General features: G+C 49.4%; 1 protein-coding gene across 1 annotated transcript; it reads left to right on the forward strand.

Moving 5' to 3' along the window:
* Positions 1-979: 979 nt before the first annotated feature.
* LOC119112932 (charged multivesicular body protein 3) lies at positions 980-9,224 on the forward strand. Its single transcript, XM_037237234.1, has 5 exons — positions 980-1,175; positions 3,483-3,543; positions 6,291-6,470; positions 7,626-7,840; positions 9,069-9,224. Exons 1-5 carry the CDS (start codon positions 1,131-1,133, stop codon positions 9,222-9,224), a joined length of 657 nt encoding a protein of 218 aa, XP_037093129.1. The 5' UTR covers positions 980-1,130.
* Positions 9,225-19,925: the final 10,701 nt, after the last annotated feature.

Below are 19,925 nucleotides of genomic sequence, written 5' to 3' on the forward strand. Positions count from 1 at the left end.
TTAACGTATTGGGTGGACGTTGTAGGGTACAAAGGGTAGGCTATGGTTCACAAAAGGTAGTATGGGTTGCAAAACAGTGCAAGCCATTGAGATAAAATTCTAAGAAAGAGCGTATTGAATGTGACTGCATTGGACGGATTTCGAGGTCTTAACCTACGCTAAGCAGAGCATTGCTGTGTCAAGCCGAGCTGACAGGCCATCCGATGGTAAAATCCCAGCTAAACAGTAAAGCTTTAGGTGGCAGAAGCTTAACGTGTCAGAGTGCTCATCTTGGGACATCCTGCTGATCTTGGGTGAACACTGACCCCGGTGGCAGGGCATTCCAGTCAGGGAGGAATAGAGAGCACCGGAGCAGCTCAAACCTTTATATAACCTAACCACCATGTCACAGCTGAATTGAGGCAGGCGCTGTAGCTCACTGAGATACGATGGTGGTCAGTCGCTGAATTTACGACTAAGCTGCTTTGTTGAATTGAAGGGGTCCGTCGGCTCAGAGGCCTTCGGTTTGGCCCCTTCGTCGCAGCGATGGGTTATTTTATTTACTTGGAGGAAGAGGTGGCTGCAGCCCGCTCCCTTCTCCAACTTGAACTCCAGTCGCTCAACTTTGGAAAAAATACGGGCCAAATCTGGGGAGAAACTTGTTTGTTGGCATATTTGTTATGTTTGTATTATATGTTGTATTATATGTTATGTTTGCATTATATGTCGGTTATTTTTCACTGTTCAGCTCCCATATCCCACTCATTTCGTGAAAATACGTCACTGATTGCAGTGGATGACAATCAGATAATACTCAGATAACAATAGCTCGAATTAAAGAAATCACGATGCTGCGTGCATAAGTATGGCTGTGATGTAAGGCTACCACATCAAAAGAAAGGGCAAGGGAATATCTTATGAGCTTGGTATGACTAATTTCACTACACCTTCATTTCCTTTGGCCTTGAATGCGGCGTATGTCTGATCCGCCGCCCACAGTTTTGGGCGATGCGGGAAGTGCGGTACAACAAACGGTGCGATACGGGGAGTTGGCGCCGCCTTGTTTGATCCCGGGATACACGATTAGATATCGGCGGTCGGGCTGAGTCTTCGGTAACATTGGAATCAAAATAGGGTTCAGAGACTCAATCATGGGGTTGTTTGGGAGATCAAAGGAGCCTGACCCAAAGGAACAGGTAAAGGATTAGCTGAGTGCATCACTTGCGAAACTTGATTTGTTAGTGCCTACTTCGTTAGCTAGGCTACATTGTTATTTTGGTTATATTCTAAGACCTCTGTTTGTGTATTTTGTAGCGCTGGACTAAAGGCACCATGGGAATGGACGCTGTTCGTGGTATGCTTGAAATTTGTCTTGCATGTCTTGCATGACTTGCCGCAGCAATGTTTTCAGGGCATGTATGCCAGATGTCTGAGCATCCAAGTGTAGCCCATGGTTGCTATCAATTTCCATTTGTGTGTCACAAGAGCTAGTGTTCTAAAGGATTTATTATGTTGCAATGGTAATTTTAGGCAACTCACTGTGAGGAAATATGTATACACAAAATAGTAGGGCAATTCTGCTTAATTTGGCTTGGTGTGAGCTCTGTACACACAAGTGTTAGGTTCAGTGCACTGCTGTTGCTTGGTAGGTTTGAGCACAGTTGATGGATTTTTATTTTTCATAATGTCCTGTAGGCCAGACTGCAAAAAAATGCACATGAGAACATGTCATGCATCCCAACATAGCAAAATCTGAGAACTTCTTCAGCACACATGCATCTTACATCTCATTGCCCAGAGTTTGGTGCATGGTTAACACCAATTTCACTGCATGGGTGGCCAATTTTTAAGGAATTGTGATATTTTAAAGGTAATTGCAGGCCACAATACTCTGAAAATGATTTAAACCCAAAAAGTTCTGTGGAAGTCTGTGAAATTTGGTGTGGCCAGTGTTCAACACATACAAGCACAAGGTGTGATGCTCTGTTGTGACATAGGCATCCTGCAGTCATATGGGACAGTAGATGTTTTTCAGACCAGTCTGAAGGCACTAGGCACCTGGCTAGAGCCAAGTCTACAAAAGTCTATGTACTGCACAGGATGCTTATATTGGGTCAGTGCGTGGGCCCTGAAGCAAGCATCTGCTCATATCTGGCTGGGTCAGCTTGTGCTGAATTTGTAAAAACAGTGCCTAGGAAGTATTCTAGGTATTTTTTATTATAAAAATTTACTCAAGCAACATCACATGCATTGAAGCTGAGATCTGAGGGCACAGAGAACACCTGCTGTAATATTTGGGGTGACATGTATTTTTCAGCCTGGTTTGGAGCCTGATTGTCAGTTTTAGCCTTTCCTGAAGGCTATCCCAGAGTTTGACTGCCAGGTCGATTTGGGCCCTGGAAGCTTTGCGGGCAGTATTCGCTTGCTTATCAAGCAGGTTTCTCAAAACACAGTGACTTGCCAACTGTGTGTTGTGCATCCTATGCAGTAACTTTTTATACATGAACCATAACAATCTCCATTTCATTGGGACTTTTGGTGTATATTGAACACATGAAACAAAACTGCACACTGTGTTGACTGCTCAATGTCTGGGATTTTGCTGAGCATTGATGTACTTATAATAATTGTCATGAAGCTCATACTATCCAGGTTGACTATGTTGTTAACAAACTTGGCTAAGCTGCCACAAAACATAATTTGCCATTCATTGTCACTGTGTGATTACATTTTTCTGCTTCTGTAAAATTGTTTGCATTTGAATTCCCCATTCCCTTGGGTATTGAGGCACATAAAAATAAGATGTCTTACATGTCTTAGACTGTATCATATCCACTCCTGCCATCTCTGCCGAGCCTGTCTATAGGTCATAGTTAGGTTATGTATGTGGTTGTTATGCTTTTGTGTTGGTGCTTGTGGTCATGTAGTTAGTAACTATGTGACTGTATGTTGCAGACCATACAGGGACTGCTGACTCTTGGTGTCCTTGGCTGTTCCTGGTCTCCGTCACCCATGCTGTTGTCTCTGACCAATTATAAGCCATTTACAATCTGCATGGCATATCATGGCCTTAATCTTTTTGCAGACATGAGTTGTAAAGTCACTGACGTCTCTTTTTGGTAGCTACATCAAAATGCAAGTGCACAAATCCCTCAGGGGACTCCTAACATGAAGACAACATTTTTATAATTATTCAATGTGCTAAATCAGAGAAAAACATTAGAGAATTCAGCTATAAGGTAGGGTGACTACAAGGGGCACTGCATCCCATGACAAGTTGGGGGTTGTCTTTTTAGATGTATTTGTTTAGATGCAATGCCATGACCCCAATGCTGAATTTATGTACAGTGTAGAAAAGGCAAATTCTAGGCTTTACAAAAGACGCATGGCTGCCCACCTCCCTCATTCCTACATCCTTGGTGGTTGCCGTCAGCTTATGTTTTTGTGCAACCAGTTGTAAGCTGCTCTCATAATGCTAATATTTTATGGTGAATTCTTTGCAGGTGAATGAATGGGCAAAACGACTCAGGAAGGAAGGCTATCAACTTGACAGACAAATCAGAGGTGAGGCTGTTTGTCTTTCTTGTTGTCTCCCTGTGCAGCCATTTCGCCCACAGTTAACCTCAGCTATGCTTTGAAAAACAGATGACAATCTAAGCCTATGCACCAGCATTTCTTCCACTGTTCTTAAAGTTGTAAATATGATTGTGCAGATGAAGTCTTATGCTATGTATGTTTCTATCTGTCAGTCAACAGCATACTGCCAAATCAGAGCAAAGAGTCAAGCCTTTCATGTTTGCATGCATATTTCTTACTCTGTATTCAGCAGAGGACAGTAACTGCTCTGCTGTAAGACATAAAGGTATGATATGAACCAACAAAACACCTTTTACCATGTGGGACGAGCGAGACAATAACAGGCGTGATCATTATTACCGAATAGATTGCAAATTATGTGCCAATATATGTTAGTGGAGCCCTCCAACTGAGGCTGCTTGGTAAGGATGGCAAAGCCCTGGGTTGTCGTAGTTCCTTGAGTTTGGCAGTCGGGAGGTGCACTGGTGTTTGGCGTCCGCGCACTTGATATGTGAGATGTACCGTCCTGCACTGTATATGACTGGAATGTTGGGCGGCATTCGGCCCGCGAACGCGTGGTGATTTTGGCTGACGCTGACAATGTGAGTTGATTTAGCGTGCTTAACGTTTTGGTGTCGTAGCAGGACAATGATGCTAAAATCTCTAGAAGTTTGGTGCATATTGGCCACATGGACTATGTATCTACGGGGCTGTGGCTACTTTGACGCCACGTGTGCCTCGGCTTATGCCACAGGGGCTGTATTTGAGGTCGGTGTCGGAAAGGTGGCACCGACAGCGCTCTGGCCTATCGCCGGCGCATATATGGATCTGAGGGTGTTGAGATGGATTATTAATTTGTGGACGGTTGGTTTGCCAACAGTGTCTTGATTTTGGTCTTGACTTGCTATAATTTCCAAGATCTGAAATTAGTTCATAAAAACGCCCGAAAACAGGCAGATGGATGGTTTGTGCGTGCTTGCGCATGATGACGTGTACAGGGTGAGCCATAGTTTTGCCAGCACGATGATCTGCTTTTTCCTTCGTCAGTATTACCCTCGTCGCTGCGCCGCCTAGTCGCAAAAATTTGAACCTGTGCTTTGTCGGCAGCCCTCAGCGTGTTTTGAGGACGGAAAATTATATGTTACCCATGCTAATCAAATGATGAGTCAAACATTGGTGATATCACATTACCAAAACATGTCGCTGATATGATAGCGATGATTTTAATGCATTTTGCACATTACAACGCAACTTTTTGAATAATTCTGCTAGTCCTTAGCTTGCTGAAAATGTCATGACGTCGCGAATAGTGGTTGCGAAGACATTAGCCCGTCCGCAGCGTGGCTGGCATATGGTGATCGGCGGCTGAGCCGGGCCAGGTCACCGAAGCCACAGAGACGTTAATGACGTTGACAAACGTTGACGTTAATGTTCCGTTCACATGGACAGTTCTTTTACACAAGTCGGACGAGCGCGAAAAGCACCTGACGTGGTGGCGAAAAATGTGACGTGTCATACATGCCCGAGTGTGCTCAAATGGGATCCAGGGCGTCTTACTCGTCCCAATTAAAGCCGTACCCAACGGCCAGTTGTCCGCCTTAATCAGCGTAGATATTCAGACATGCAAGACATGGTGTCTTGAGTGCCCTCACAGTTAAGCTGATTGGTCAATTAGATTCCTCTGCAATCGATAAATCGCCTCTAATGACCGCATCGCCAATAAAGGAGTTGCGTGCCAGACATGCAAACACACCCAAAATGGCAGACGCTCCCCTTCTCTGAAAAGAACACCCAACGCCACCAGACGGTGGATAATACCCTGCGTGCTGCGGTGCTAGCTGAAGAAATGTGTGACACACCTTACAGAAGTATGCACCAGGCATTTACGCGGCTTATCGCCCCGGGCTGTGTGCACGTACACGTGCACACGGGTCAGACGATCGTAAAAAACGCCCGCGCGAACAGCCATTAGACCCGCCCGTAATAAGTGTGGCGGGACGTGTCAGGCACTCGTGTTTTGTTGGCATGCCCATCCTTCAGCATGGATCACAGTCGCAGCGGCACTGAAACTGGGTGACACTAATAGGCATGAGCCATGATGATGACGAGCTCGCCACGTCCTACGGTCTCTTTGTCGCGTGTTTCAAGTTGTCTTTTGATGTGCTTCTCATGTACGGATTTAGTAAAGCTCTTGCATCAAAACAATTTCTTCAAAATGTCGGCTCTGGACGTTGATTCATGCTTTAGTTCTGCTGAGACGCCATAATGTAACCCTTTCCCGTAATCGCGGAGAATGAATGTCTAATGAATGCAGTTTCTGTTTCCCTTAAAAGCAGGGGTTTTCAGGGGGATTTTTTTTATTTGTGTAACAGCTCACCATTTCACGCTGCTTAATTAACAGTTCAGCAGGCAACAAACGGATGTGGTGATGCGTGGAATCCTTCACCGGAGCAAAACGCTCTGCACTGCGAAATGCCTCACGCTGCCCGCCGTAGGCAAAATTCAGGCCAAGTGACAACTTGCCATTTACTTGCTTTGTGCTGCCATCGAGGATGAGCAAGTGATGGGAGGGTCTGTTTTAATGAGCTATTGCTATGTGCTCATTGATGGTGATGCATGTGTTCACTCGACACTGAAACTGTATGATGGCACTAATTTGTGATCACTTATTTGCTGGTAGTCATCTAGTTATCCAACCTCAAGGGGTGACTCATGGATGTTTTCTTATTTGGCAGGTATCCAAAGAGAAGAAGAAAAGGTGAAACGTTCACTGAAGGAGGCAGCAAAGAAGGGCGACAAAGCGGTCTGCACAGTGCTGGCAAAGGAAGTGATACACTCCAGAAAGGCCATTGGCCGTATTTACACGACGAAGGCACAGATTAATTCCGTTCAACTTCAAATGAAGCAACAGCTGGGTGAGTGTCTGTGTACCGTTCGCGCGCACAACAGCCACTGACGGCACGTCTGCGTTGCCGAGGTCATGGCAACACGTTTGGGCAACCTTTACGTTGTGTGTATACGCTTGCTTGCACAGTCTCAGTTGACCGGCGTTGTTGATGGCGGTCTGGCTGACTCTTGTGGGGGTTTGTGTCTAACATATTGTGTTCCTCCTGTTGTTGGCCCATTGGCCTTCACTGGCGTGGACCAGCGTGCGGTTACTGTTAAGACATGTGGTAGGGTGCGACATCTTTCGCAAACGTAGGGTAGTGGCAGCCGAGCAGATGTTACCAACCTCCTGTCTTTTGCAGTCCCCCCCCCCCCCCTCCCCCAGTAGCCTGCCGTCAGTCGTGCCTCGCCTATGGATACCGTCATTACTGAAAAATTCATTGATCTCGGTCTTCTTTATCCTAAACTTCAAGGAAAGTGAGCGAAGGAGTGGTGTCAGCGACGCTGGCAGTTACTACTCATGTCATCCGCACTGTCCAATTCAGAGCAGCTGTGGAAAAGTACCATTCTATTGAATAACCATTTCTGGGTTCCCAGCCCATCCCGCGCTGTGCGAGCCTCGTCATGTTTATTTGGTAACATACCCCGGCTGTGCTGCCTTGGTTGCCGCTAATCGGACTCTTGTTTTGGTGATGCGGGCGTGAAGATGACCTGCTGCTCGTCGTCATATCGGATGTGCATCGTGGCCCTCTCGAAAAACACATGCAGTGGTGCGGACGAATACACAAAACAATACGGTGCACGGAGCATAACCATTCAGTTTCTGTCTTGGATGTTCCAGCCCGCGAGTTGAAAATCTGTTACACATGTGGCAGCTGCTCGTCATGTTTGTGATGCGCTGTGGTTAGCGCGGTGTGTGACTGCACAGCAGGCGTCTGCGTCGTGCGACTGCGGGCCCGCTGTCCTGGGCTGCGTGTCTGATATGACCTGATGCGGGCCCGCCGCCCTGGGGGCTGCGTGTCTGACGTGACCTGATGCGGGCCCGCCGCCCTGGACCGCGTGCCTGGCGCTCTACCTAATGTGGGCCCGCTGCCCTGGGCCGCGTGGCGAGCGTGACCTTACGCGGACTCGCTGCCCTGGGCCGCGTATCGGACGTGGCCTGATGCGTGTCGGCCCTCTTGCAGCCCAGATCCGCGTGGCGGGCGCTATGTCGCAGAGCACTGAGGTCATGCAGGCCATGCAGCAGCTCGTCAAGATGCCCGAGGTGGCCAAAACCATGCAGGAGATGTCCAAGGAGATGATGAAAGCGGGTATCCTGGAGGAGATGATGGAGGACACGTTCGAGGGCCTGGAGGACCAGGACGACCTGGAGGAGGCCGCCCAGGAGGAGGTCGACAAGGTAGGCATCGGTCGCCCGAGCGCCGGCCTGGCTGCTGCTGGCCGCGGTCTGTTGCCGCAGCCGCCAACCATAGAGTTAGCTAAACAAATTGAACGAACATAATTAAGGTTTCACGACTTTAAACTAAATGTCTTGTGGAGTAGGGTTTATGTGTCCACGGTCCCATGTTGTGCGGAGGGAGTCGCCTGCGCACCTGTTCTAACTATCTTGTCACGTACTGTCTTTGCGGGTACTGGGCGCAGTGGACATCGTGTGTCTTCTGTTCCTACCCGCCTGTGGACTCCTGTGTGAAACGGACTTAGGATGAAATTGGGTTAGATTCGAAATCAACTCAGTGGTCATTCCAGCGTGCCGTGAATTAAGCTGAATCGCTAGCTTTTGATGTGTGTCGGAATCAGATATGATGTTATTGTGAACTGGGTCAGTAGTTAATGCTTATCCGATTTGGACGGGCATCGAATCATAAGTGTTACTGAAAATTAAATGAAGGACAGCTTTAATGAGTGATAATGGCGGATGATAATACTAATTCACTTCATTACTTGTAATTAGTTGAATTTTCATTGGATATCCATAGTTGGTCTTTTTAACTAAAGTATGCGAACGAAAGTTTATGGTGGTCATTGCATGCATGATCACGGCATTGAGAACGAGAACTAGACGAAGTTTCACTTAGTTGTATGTATTCATAGACAGGCGCTACATGCTTCAGAGAATATTGATCCATGACACTCATGAACCGGGCCGAAAAATGCATCGTTAAATGGAGCAGTGTAGCGTAGATACTGCCGGATATCTTAAACTTTCACGGCTCAGCATACAGGGTAGGGACAGTATTGAATGGCCAGCTGTGTGAATATTGATATTATGAATGGCACTGAATTTACTTGGACTGGACATAGTATTGAATTGGCAGCGGGGTGTATTTTTGCGTTGGACGTGCGCCTTTTGTTTCGAAATACACATATTGGGGTGGTGATCCAGACGTTGTTTTGTGTGATTCGGGACCCGAGCCGGAATTAGTCATGCCTGACTCCCTGAATCAACATTTTGGGCTCAAGTCATTTTGGAAAGTCTCTGTCTCGGCTCATGGTTTAGCTCGTCACTATGTTGGTAGAATCGACTCGATTTATGTGGACAATGAAGCACAGGTATGTCTCGAAGCGACAATACGCGCCCCATCCCCTTCCCTTCCCAGCTGGGTGCCTAACCAGCGCCGATCCCTCAGGTGCTGTGGGAGATCACCAAGGGCGAGATCGGCCGCGCGCCGGACGCCGTGGCCGACTCGCTGCCGGCCGCCGAGCCGGCCGCCGCCGCCCAGGAGTCGGACGGCGAGGAGCAGCTGGAGGCCATGCAGGAGCGGCTGCAGGCGCTCAGGAGCTAGTCCCGCCGCCGCGCGCCGGAGGTCAGAGGCGTTGTCGGACCGGGCGCCGGGCCAGGGCGGCCGGCGCGCGGTGGCGATGCCGCGGCCGCCGCCAGAGGCGCAGCAGCGCGTGCCGCTCGGTCGGAGCGCGCCTCCTCGCGCCGCCCCGCCTGCAGCGGCCGCCTCGGCTCGAGAGACTGCACCTGTCTTCACGACCGTAATAGAGCGATGTGCTTGGACGTCAAGCAAGTCTCCGCTCATGGAGTGTGTGTGTGTGTCTGAGCTGCGTCGCTGTGCTGTGTGTGACGCGCTGGCTTACCTGCCCGCGGAGCCAGCTTGGCCCACGGTTTACCGCGCGCCATCTGTCGGGGCTTGCGGCGCTCGGGGGCGGTGTCGGCGGGAGGCGCGTCGCCTGGCTGGCCGCCCGGCGCTGCCGGACCGTGCCGTGTGTGGCGGCTGGGGCGGCCGTGCTTGTTCTCGCCGCTGGCCGACCGGGGCCGGGGTCAGTACAGGCTAGCCCGGGTGCCGTGTCAGAGGATGACGCAGCAGACTTCGGCGCGCGTGGACGTGGTCGGCACTGTACTTCCGCCAATAGGACGTACTATCCGTTCGCACCGTATGGTATTTGCGTGAATTGTTTTAAAGCATTTTACAATACTTCGTAAAACCGCGCTCTGAAATATATATTAATTTAACTCGTGTCATCGCATACTTTTTCCCGGAGCAACTTTCCCCAGGCTAGGTTGGCCTTTTTTTAGTAAGAAAAGCCGTTTGGGGATCCTCAGATCAGCATTCATGCTCTAGGATGTGAAAACATGAATTGTTTTGAATAATCGACTCCGGTCGAAACAAAGTGCTCCGAACGGTTTGCACGGGTGACTTTGGGTTCAGAGTGCCTGCCAAGCGTGGCTCCCTGCGTGCACCCCTAACGCGCCTCCCCAATCATGTCGTCCAGGTCAGCGGATCATTGTGCCTCCATAGTTCCGCCAGGGCAAGGATGCGGATGAATAACACGTGCTGCACAATGCTGCGGCACAGACGCTCCGGGCCTGGGTTGACTGTCTTCCGGCCATTCGCCAGCTGGCCTTTCCATTGCAGTCGGGCTAAACAATGGCCGGCGCTGGGAATCGTACCTAGCGCCGCGAGATTACGAGCCCAGCATCGTTCCCCTAGGGCACCCTAGACCGTGTTTCGGCTTTACTGGATTATGATTCGCCTTTATTGGTTGTTCGGCTATTTCAGGCGCAGAATTAATTTGCACAGTTTGCGATAGAATGGGAATTGATGTGATTTGGCTTTGAAAATGCACCATTCACGGTTACGTTATTATACAATCTCATGTCTTTGCATGATCTGCTTGACGCTTCGCAGGCTGTTCTATCCTGATGGTATGTGTTAACATAGAACAAAGCATTAACACTTGTGAATCACATGTCCAGCTGGTGGGGATTGCTGCGATGTCCATTCAGATTGATTGGTTGGAAGTGTGTATGCTTTAAAATGCGGTGGTTTGGAAGACAGGTGGGCTTGTGCTATTACCGTGGATATACCATGTTTTGAACTGATGCTTAGCATATTGTTATCGTTGGTATACCAGGACATTTGTTGCTAAACATTATGTGCAGAACAGTCGTTTTCCTTGATGTTTTGTTTGCTCGGTGTTCCATCAATTACCATCAGTTGAAAGGCTGCGATACCCATTGAGGTACGCAGTGCACAGTTTATACATTCACATGCCTCGAGAAGAGTCGCGCACAAGCCTGCCCTCGTGTGCTGGGAAGGGAATGCATGCGTCAGCTGGACGCTCTCGTTCATCAGCTTTATCTGCGATCTATCTAGTCCCGGCTGTACGGGTTTACTGTATTCTCAGCATGCGGTGGTTCTCTGGGTCATAAGTGGCCCTTTCACTTCTCCTATGCCTGGTGTCTATCACTCTGGCTACTGCATTATGACTTGCTGGTAGAATTGCCGTATGGATAGGATATCTTACAGAAAGAGTGCAATAAAGAAGGCCTACACTTGGACGCCGTACGTGAAACAGGGTCCGTCCCGGTGGCTCAGTTGGTTAGAACGCCTGTCTCCCGATCTACCCACCCGTGGCGGGGTGGGTTCGAGTCGCTTTGGGCGCTAGCTGTTTGACCTTGACAGGTATGGCCCGCGGCCGGTGGCAGCGGTCACGCTAAAGGTCAGTTAACGTCAGAGGGCAGGACGGACCGTGCCGAGCATTGCAGCGCGTTAAACTTTCACCACTAAATTCCTGCCGGTACCTGGAATTGCGCGATCGGGTGGGAGGGGTCAGAGCTTACACAGCATGCACTGCTTAGCGTGAGCTCTGGTCCCAGAAATCCATCCATTCAAAGGGTTCTGATCAAGTCTTCAAAAAATGGTGTACACCAATCGATGCAGAACTGATCAGGATTGTCTTGGGTTGACCGTTTTGTCACGTACTTGTGACAAAAATCTAGACGCACAAACGTGCGGGGCGCGAAATTACACTGTCGAGCTGATTAGTGGGATCTCAGGAAGAAGTCGCGAAGTAAAGCATTGCCAGATCGTCAGAATTAACACAGACATGTGTGGCTCAGGTGACAGTACAAAACAAACCGGGCAGTCTCATTTCGCGTCATGCGCTTTAATATGAGCCCGGCACAGTTCTGAGAAAAGTGGTCGCTCCAGCTCTCGGTGGTTTTGCCCAGCCTCACTTCCGTTACAGGTGCACAAGTTGCGGTAATGCTTTAGTAGAGCCCCTCCAGATGGTTTACCAGGCTTTCTGGTATACCAGGCCGTTCACGTAACCCCATAACACATAATCAAGCCACAATACGAAAACCATCAAGTTCATGAGACTTTGAGAGCCGCGCTACCTGCCCTCCGCTTTCGGGCCGCTTTCGGAAAACGGTTTCCAGAAAACACCTCCCTGTCCCTGCGAGGTGAGGCGGTGCTCCGTGTTGTAAAATAAATGTCCCACCCCACTCCCCAAGTGCAGCTTTTAGTGCTGAGGTTTCCCCAGCATGTTCGGGTGCTTTTTGCCTGAAGCGGTGCTCTTTTCAAAGAAGTAGAGTCTGGTCATTCGATCCGAGGATGGGCACGTGGCACCTTGAGCTCGGGGCCGCCCCCTTGTGTCGAGGCGCTTCTGTGAGATGCCCTGGTCCCTCATTCGACGGTTAAGCCTTTACACATTGCCGATCGCCTGAAATTCGGATTTGCCTGACCTCATCACCTGATTCAGAAATCGCCGGTCACCTGTCCAGCTTCAACAGAATATTATTACCAACCGCTCTCTGGACGGGTTGGCGTTTGCTTCGAACATTTATACCATCTGCACTTAAAATGGCCTCGATGTTCAATGTCATTTTTGATATCATACTATGTGAGCCAGGTATTCTCAGCTTTTCACTCACGCTGTCATGCTTATTCTGAACCTCTTGACTGAACGGATTTCTGACGTCAGAGCGCTTATTAATCAGCCTTATGACGACAGTTCTGACCCCACCATCAGATCGTGAAGTTCCAAGTCAACGGGAGAGTTTGGAGTCAAAGTTTTATGTGCGGTTATGTGTGGCACGGGCCGTCCCGTTCCTTGACGTCACTTCATTCTGAGCGCTTCGACCGTCACCAGCCGTTTGACATCTCAGTCAGGGACAAACAGCGATCGCCTAAAGCGACTCGAACCCACCCAGATACGGGTGCGTAAATCCGAAGACGGGCATTTGGCGTAGAATGATCATCTCAGTCGGCATGTTCTAAAACCCCGATCATCATTACCGAAGACTGGCACTCTGACTAGCTCAGCTACTGGGATGGACATTTCACCGTTCTCACTTATGTGCTTTCCATACTAGGCTGATATTCTTACCTAACCTGCACCGCTGTTTGCGCTTCGGTTTGCAGCCCCCCCCCCCCCCTTGTTCCTTCTCACGGGACATGTTACAAGTAACTTTAGATGCCAACTGAGGATCACTGCCAGTGCATTGTAGGAAGGGCAGCCCCAAATTTGCGAGCAAATCACGTTTGAACGATTGTGTGAGTCTGGTATTGATATTTTCAGAAGAGGCAATTTATTTCCTGTCCAATCCAAACCTCTGTTCAGTGCGCGCATGATAATATTTTCTACACATGACAAAACTAGTTAATTCTGCACCGATTGGTATAATGCGCATAACTCTATGATTCGTGCTTCGCGGGTTAAAGCCATTCTGTATCGTGCGATCTACCGCACACCATGTAACAGCAAAATAATTTTGTAAGTGTTCGTGTCTTTTCTTTACCTTTTCCATTGATATATTTTACATTTTGTGCCTTCAAAGTTACCAAAATTGCTATGAATTCTTTCCCACGATGTAAGAAAGAGATATTTGACCAAGTTTGTCCAATTTCGACGTCTTTGTGTTTTGTGTGGGTTAGGCTCGCAATCTCTCGCATATTTTATGGCCATACCTTGTGCCTTCAAAAGGACTATGAAACGTTGATTTCATGTATGCAATGCATGTTCTCACACGACTCAAGTAGTGGTGAAATATAACATTGACCTAAGAAATGCAATATCTTTTGGAAATCAGTTTTCTTCTGGTCTGGCACCAATATAATATGGACATCAAGATCGCGGTGATTTTGTACGTGATTTACGTTTCAGGGCATCTAGCGCCCGCACTTAGAGTTTATCTCATGGAGAAGAGTACATATTTCAGTTGAGTTCGGCAGGTTTGAGTTGTTCATTTGTTTCTCACGTTTGTGGGTTATTTTTAGTCGATGGACACAAATTTTTGGCCGGTCGCAACGGATAATTGACATCCGAGATCCAGTAGGATTTTTCCGGCGTGTTGCAAGGGCGTAAGCTGGCAACATCAGTGGCGGAAGCAGGGTAACCAGTCAAAAATAATGTAGCCTACCCCCAAAAGACGTCAGCAAACTGGTTTCTCACCGGAGCCGGCCCTCTCAAAGTTGAGGAGGTGCTGAAGCTGAAATGGGGGGGGGGGAGCTGACCCCCCTCCCCCGACTGATTAGGGGGAACTACACCCCTGATATTTTGTGTTTTGGGTTTATCTGAGGCGTAAGCCAATGTGTCATATGCGTATGCGTCATATGTCAAATGTGTCATATGTCAAATGTGTCATATGTCATAGTTGTCATATGCATATAACAACTATGTTCCGACTCGAAGAAGGATGAGAGCGACGTCTGGTTGCCTGTCCCGTTCCGCCCAATCGTGCGGTGTATCGGACATTGTGGGATAGGTGTGTCTCAAGTTGGGTCATCTCGTTAGCAAAAGTAGTTCTTTCTTCATTTAAGCTTTGAGTGACTCGTGAGCATGTGTTCGCTTGCCCGAGTACTGTAAATACAGCAACTCTCCGCTGTCTGGAGCGCTGATGTTCTTTTACTGGCATCGCGACCCATTTAAATGTCCCGCCTTATTGATGTATGGGATAGAAAGCTTATTAATATTGGGTTTGCAAGTCATCGCCTCGAACAAATGTTGGTGATACTTTTGTCGATGTGGTAGCTAATGACTAGTGACTATAGTGAACTGTGAACTTTGGTGAAAACGTAGGCTTGCAACTAGACGTGACTTGGCTTTTGCGTCGTGTGCGGGGATGTGCTGCGAGTTCAGAAGCCGACATTGAAGGAGTGGCGTGCGAACCTGTATGTCTCCCGGAAAGAAACCGTCAGCAGCATGTCGTGTTTGTGGTGCGGCACTACGTGCCAGACAGTGCGTGACGTTATTACTGTGCCCCATTGGGCCAGACAAGAGGACGATACAAAGGTGGTGGCGGGGAAAGCTCGGACGCTCGCCGATGACGGGCTTTGCTGACGGTGCTCCAGCCTGTACCAGTCTGGGGTCACGGACCGGCTCCGGTGGTGGGTCCTCCTGACGGCGCTCCAGCCTGTACCAGTCTGGGGTCACGGACCGGCCGTCGGTGGTGGGCCCTCCTGACGGCGCTCCAGCCTGTACCAGTCTGGGGTCCGGACCGGTCACGGACCGGCCGGTGGCGGCCCTCAGGAAGGCCTGCTTGTGCAACTGCGTATACACGAGATGTGCGGCCCTATAAAACTAAGCCTGTATACAACTACAAAGTCTATTCCTTCCTTGGGTGTCTGCTTTGCACATTGCGGAGTGCGGTTGAACTGCGGTTGCACTTTGCACTTTACGGTTGAAAAAGGGTGAAGAAAATGTCGCCCCATTAGTGTCTTAATCGCCTCAAGGGTATCGTTAGATGAAATTGACATCCACCGTAGTGTCAAAGGACTCCTGGAGGCTCTCTGAAATGGGTTACACCGCCTCCGCCGAAGAAATGTATCTCTTTTTCGTAAGGTGAAGCCGCTGTAGAACCTTCAAGCATGACAATACGAAGGCCGCCAAGTCTCGGTACCTTACCCTACAAATGCAACTTACGTTGTTATCCAAGCTGTCATGAGTATATTATTGTTCCATGTAGTGATACCTGATGCTTCAGTAACATCAACGGCATTTTGATGCTCTCATCTACTATGCTGCTCGCTCATTGCTTTCCGAGGCGCCTTACCGATACGGAAATTTGATGTCAATGGTGGGCATTACGTTGTGCATCACAGGGAATAGAACTGAGGTGGCCTGGGAGCTGAATTCAATTAAGCTCGTGACACGCACTCACTGTGCAACGTACAGTCCCAGATCATCGCATGTAAACGTTAAGCAAGACCGGATGCTAGAAGCCACTTGCAGTTATCGATCGTGCATCATTTTGACGCAAGGTAGGATGACCCAAGACTTTCCTAGGTCGTAGGTCAGCTTGGGCTACCAAAAGCTCATGGCACAAGCTTTTATCACAACATGAACCGCTAGCACTGTTCGCATGTATTGGAAAGCAACCCTAAAACCAACATTGCTACCGGAGCTCGATTTCTGGCATAACGTGCTGAGTTGTCCAGTCTAGGGTAATCTGACTGTGATTTTGCTATCATGGCTCCATGTCACGTGGCATGACTTGTCACGTTATGGTCAGCGTGTAACAGTCAGTTAGGAAGCATGCATGAACAGAGAACAGGCTTGAGAACAACACATTATTATCATCAATCATTTGTCGTCACAGCTTAAATGTACGAGGTACAGGCTTGTTTAAGGGAAATAAGATTTCAAGCTGCTCACACAGTTTGCTCCAGATTATGGCGGAAGCCAATAGTAGGGCGTGAATCCCCCCCCCCCCCCCTCCCACCGTCCCCCACCCGCCGCAGCCAAGCGGTGAGGACAATGCTAGCAGAGAACAACAGAGTCATTCTCAGTAATGAAAGGGCGTCAGCACGGACCCAGCCGACGTTACTCGTCTACTACAGGGGTGAAGGCGTTCTTTAAAGAACTGGCCGGACTACGGCCCGTGAGATATGATTGTTCCATGAGATAGCACTCGTCTCGTGTCAGATCCTGAATGGAAGAACCAAGGTCTGTGCATCCACGCGGCAGTCTGTACTATTGCTGATCGGCTTGATGGCCAATCGGCCAGTCATTCATAAGGCTTTTACGAGCGGCCGCCCGAACTTCTGGGCGGAAACGATTTAGGCGAATGTTCCGCATTTGAAGATATTGAATTTTTTAATGCATTGCAGATATCGAAGATATTGAAGTAATGTATTGACGTGAGCGTGATAAAATAAGCTCACCGTTAACTGTTGGCACACTTGTATGCAAGAAGACTGTTGTAGATAGCACAACTGCACTGCGTAGTAAGTTTGCTGCTCAACATGTCGTTAGATTACGCGAACGTACCTTGCACAACATTGAGTGAGGGTCAATGGACGGCCGCGATATCTGGGAAATTGTGCTCAGGAACGCTACATATGAACGTCTCGACAATTATGTTTTTCTCGGCATTGACTGCCGTGTGGATAATTGAATGGCAAGACTTGAGTGACGTATTATGACGTCATGGATGCCTAGGTGACCTCGGAATAGCTTCCTAAAAAGTCCACGTCTTCGCGGGCGTGTAGCTCAGAAACTAGGGGGGCTTATGTCTTAATAGGGACGGGTCCGTGAACTGCACCAAATGGTCTTCAAGATGGCCATGGCAATTCTGGAATGCCCCCTTGAACACTCATCACCGGGCGTGACGATTTCCAATACCGCGCATCGCTAGGGCAGGGGCGCAGGTAGGGAAGGCGGGGGGGGGGGGGGCACAAGGAGAGGGTCCCGTGGTTTCCTGTCGGGACCCACGGGACCCTTCAAGGAAATCGTTTTAAGGGGCCCGGCCAGCAAGGCACGACACTCGTTACCCAGTCAAAGGGTATTTTGTGCCGATCGGGAGTCCCCCTGAGTCGATGAGGACCCTCCATACCAGTCAGGCACCAGCACTATCGAACAGTCGGGCTCCATGAGGCCCCAGTCCGGAACGGGAGGCCCCTCGGACCCCATTTCGGCCAGAGGCCCGTTAAACTGAAGCTGAGAGGCTGAGAAGCTGAGTACCGGTAAGCGGAGTCCTCTCTTTGCCCATTGTGCAAGGGCGTGGGGGCAGGGGGACACAGGGGTACGCCCGCGCCCCTTATGGTTCCGAGGGACCCAAAGGGCCCCTCGGGACCGACGATCGGGGGCCCGTTGGGAGGGTACGAGGGTCTGGTCGTGTGCACATCAAGGACCCTGGCCCGTAGGACTGAGCCTCAGATGTCAGTTAGAAGGCCTGTTGTACCGATTGCGGGCTACCTGGAGTAGTGCTGGCCTTATTTCGGGCAGGGACCAACACCGAACAGTCGGCTCCGTGCCGGTCTGAGCCCTGGGGACCCATTGCCCTAGCAGGGACAAAACTGGAGCCCGTGATTTGCATTGGTCGGAACCCCTGAAGCAATTAGGTGGCCCCGTGTCGGTCAAGGGCCTTCAGTGCCTCATGAGTTTGTCCCGTGTCGGTAAGGGGCCTCGAGTCAGCCAGGGGAACATTTATTGAACAAGGAGAGGAACGAGGGACCAAAATGCCAGAGGGCCTCGCGTTGGTCAGGGCCCTCCGTCAATAAAGAGAAATTAGACTTCATGATGGGGGTCCACGGTGAGACAATGAAAGGGTCCTGTGTTAGTCAGGGGCCCAGCACCGAACGCGGGCCCGCTATACCGTTTCAGCCAGGGGCCAAGTAAGCCGAACTGGAGTCGCTACCAATCATTGACCCCCTACGGCAGTAAGGAATCTTTGTTCGGCCATTGGGGCCGCTGTGTCAATCCGCTGCCAACTGGCCGGGTCAGAGGGCTTCCGTGACGGGGTCATCTGCGTTGAGCCATCGATTGGAGCAAGATGATCGATGCCCGGGGTTGCAGTCTTCGTTGACCTTCGTTGTCCTTCGTTGACCTTCGTTGACCTTCGTTGACCTTCGCAGTCTTCGTTGACGTTGGCTGCAGTAGCCAACACCAGACGGCGGGCGCCGGGTGCGCGAGAGCGGCCATGCGTCGTAAAATAATGTTTTCGGAAGCCCTTCACAATGAATTTGTAACTTTTGAGACTAAGTGTTTGGCTAAACTTCACCTCTGAAATTTTGGGGGTGTCTTCTGAACAGTTTAACGGTTACAACAATGCCAAAACAATAGAGATCCATCGTTATCTTCAGATTTCGCGGTACTTACTGTAAATGCTGATCCGGTCAATTACCAATCCCAAAATCGCGCAGGTGATGCGTACGTCCCAGACTAGTTTAAAACGTACAAAATGATGCATAACGCGTTCATTTGTGCTTCTTCCAGGTACCTGATCATTTTCACCCACCCGTTGGCTGTTAGTGTAAGCTGTGGGGCGTACGCTGCACGGTCCGTGGAGACTGCAACGACCCGTTCCACGGCTTTTGTGTCAATAGTTTACGAGCGCGTTTGTTCAGAACTGTTACGTAATTTTTCGCTACTCTGTTCTGAATGGAGAATGAGCGTCTCAAGCGGAACATGATTGCCTATGACAATACAAGTATTTGACATAATTTTATCTGCAATATACGTCCATTCAGAGTGTCCTCAACATCACTGTATGACTCCGAAACTTCCTCCGAAACCTTTTGGTGCTCTCTGTTGAGAAGAGTTCACTGAACAATTGCAAGATGAAAAGCACCGTTCCTTTATTCGATGCGGTTATTTGACGTCTGGCTTCTCCAGTATATTGACAAAAGCAAGCAGTGGTAAATCTTCCGGTGACGTCTGATTTGTGCTTCAGCTAAGAAGGTAACACAAAAAAATTAAGAAAATCATGTTTCTTTGAAATCAAGAGAGCCAATTCCAGTATTTTTGGGGAAGGGGCAGGAAGGTGCGCTCCCCAGCAGGGGACACTCCCTGTCAACTCTGTCCCCTTCCCCTTTGCCAAGACTTACTGCGCCCCTGCATCGGAGCGCGTCGCATTCAACCGGCCGCCCGGAGGCAGGGTAAAGTGAGCTCCCCGCCAAGAACGCCATGGCGGTACCACATCATCAAAACCCATCCCAAAAATAGCGCCATAGAAAACTCATCACTCATCCCATAGCAAACTGGAGCGATTGAAGACTCAGCACGACAGCCTTCCTCTTGAGTGCCATAATAACTGTGTAATAATAACTGTGCCTGCAATAACTTTGTACAATATACGTATCTCCACGTAAACGCGTGCTGAAGTTAGTAGTTGCTTTCACAAAATTGAATATACAAGCCCGCAGGCTCTCAGGACAGACGCTTACTAGGAGGACGCTACGTGCAACGCACGTGCTCCGAAATAGAATGAATGTCGGTCCGTCCAAAACCTAAGTGATGCGAGAATGCTCTCG

Source organism: Pollicipes pollicipes, unplaced genomic scaffold (genome assembly GCF_011947565.3).
Source record: "Pollicipes pollicipes isolate AB1234 unplaced genomic scaffold, Ppol_2.1 Scaffold_7261;HRSCAF=8764_pilon_pilon_pilon, whole genome shotgun sequence".
Classification (NCBI taxonomy): Eukaryota; Metazoa; Arthropoda; class Thecostraca; order Pollicipedomorpha; family Pollicipedidae; genus Pollicipes; species Pollicipes pollicipes.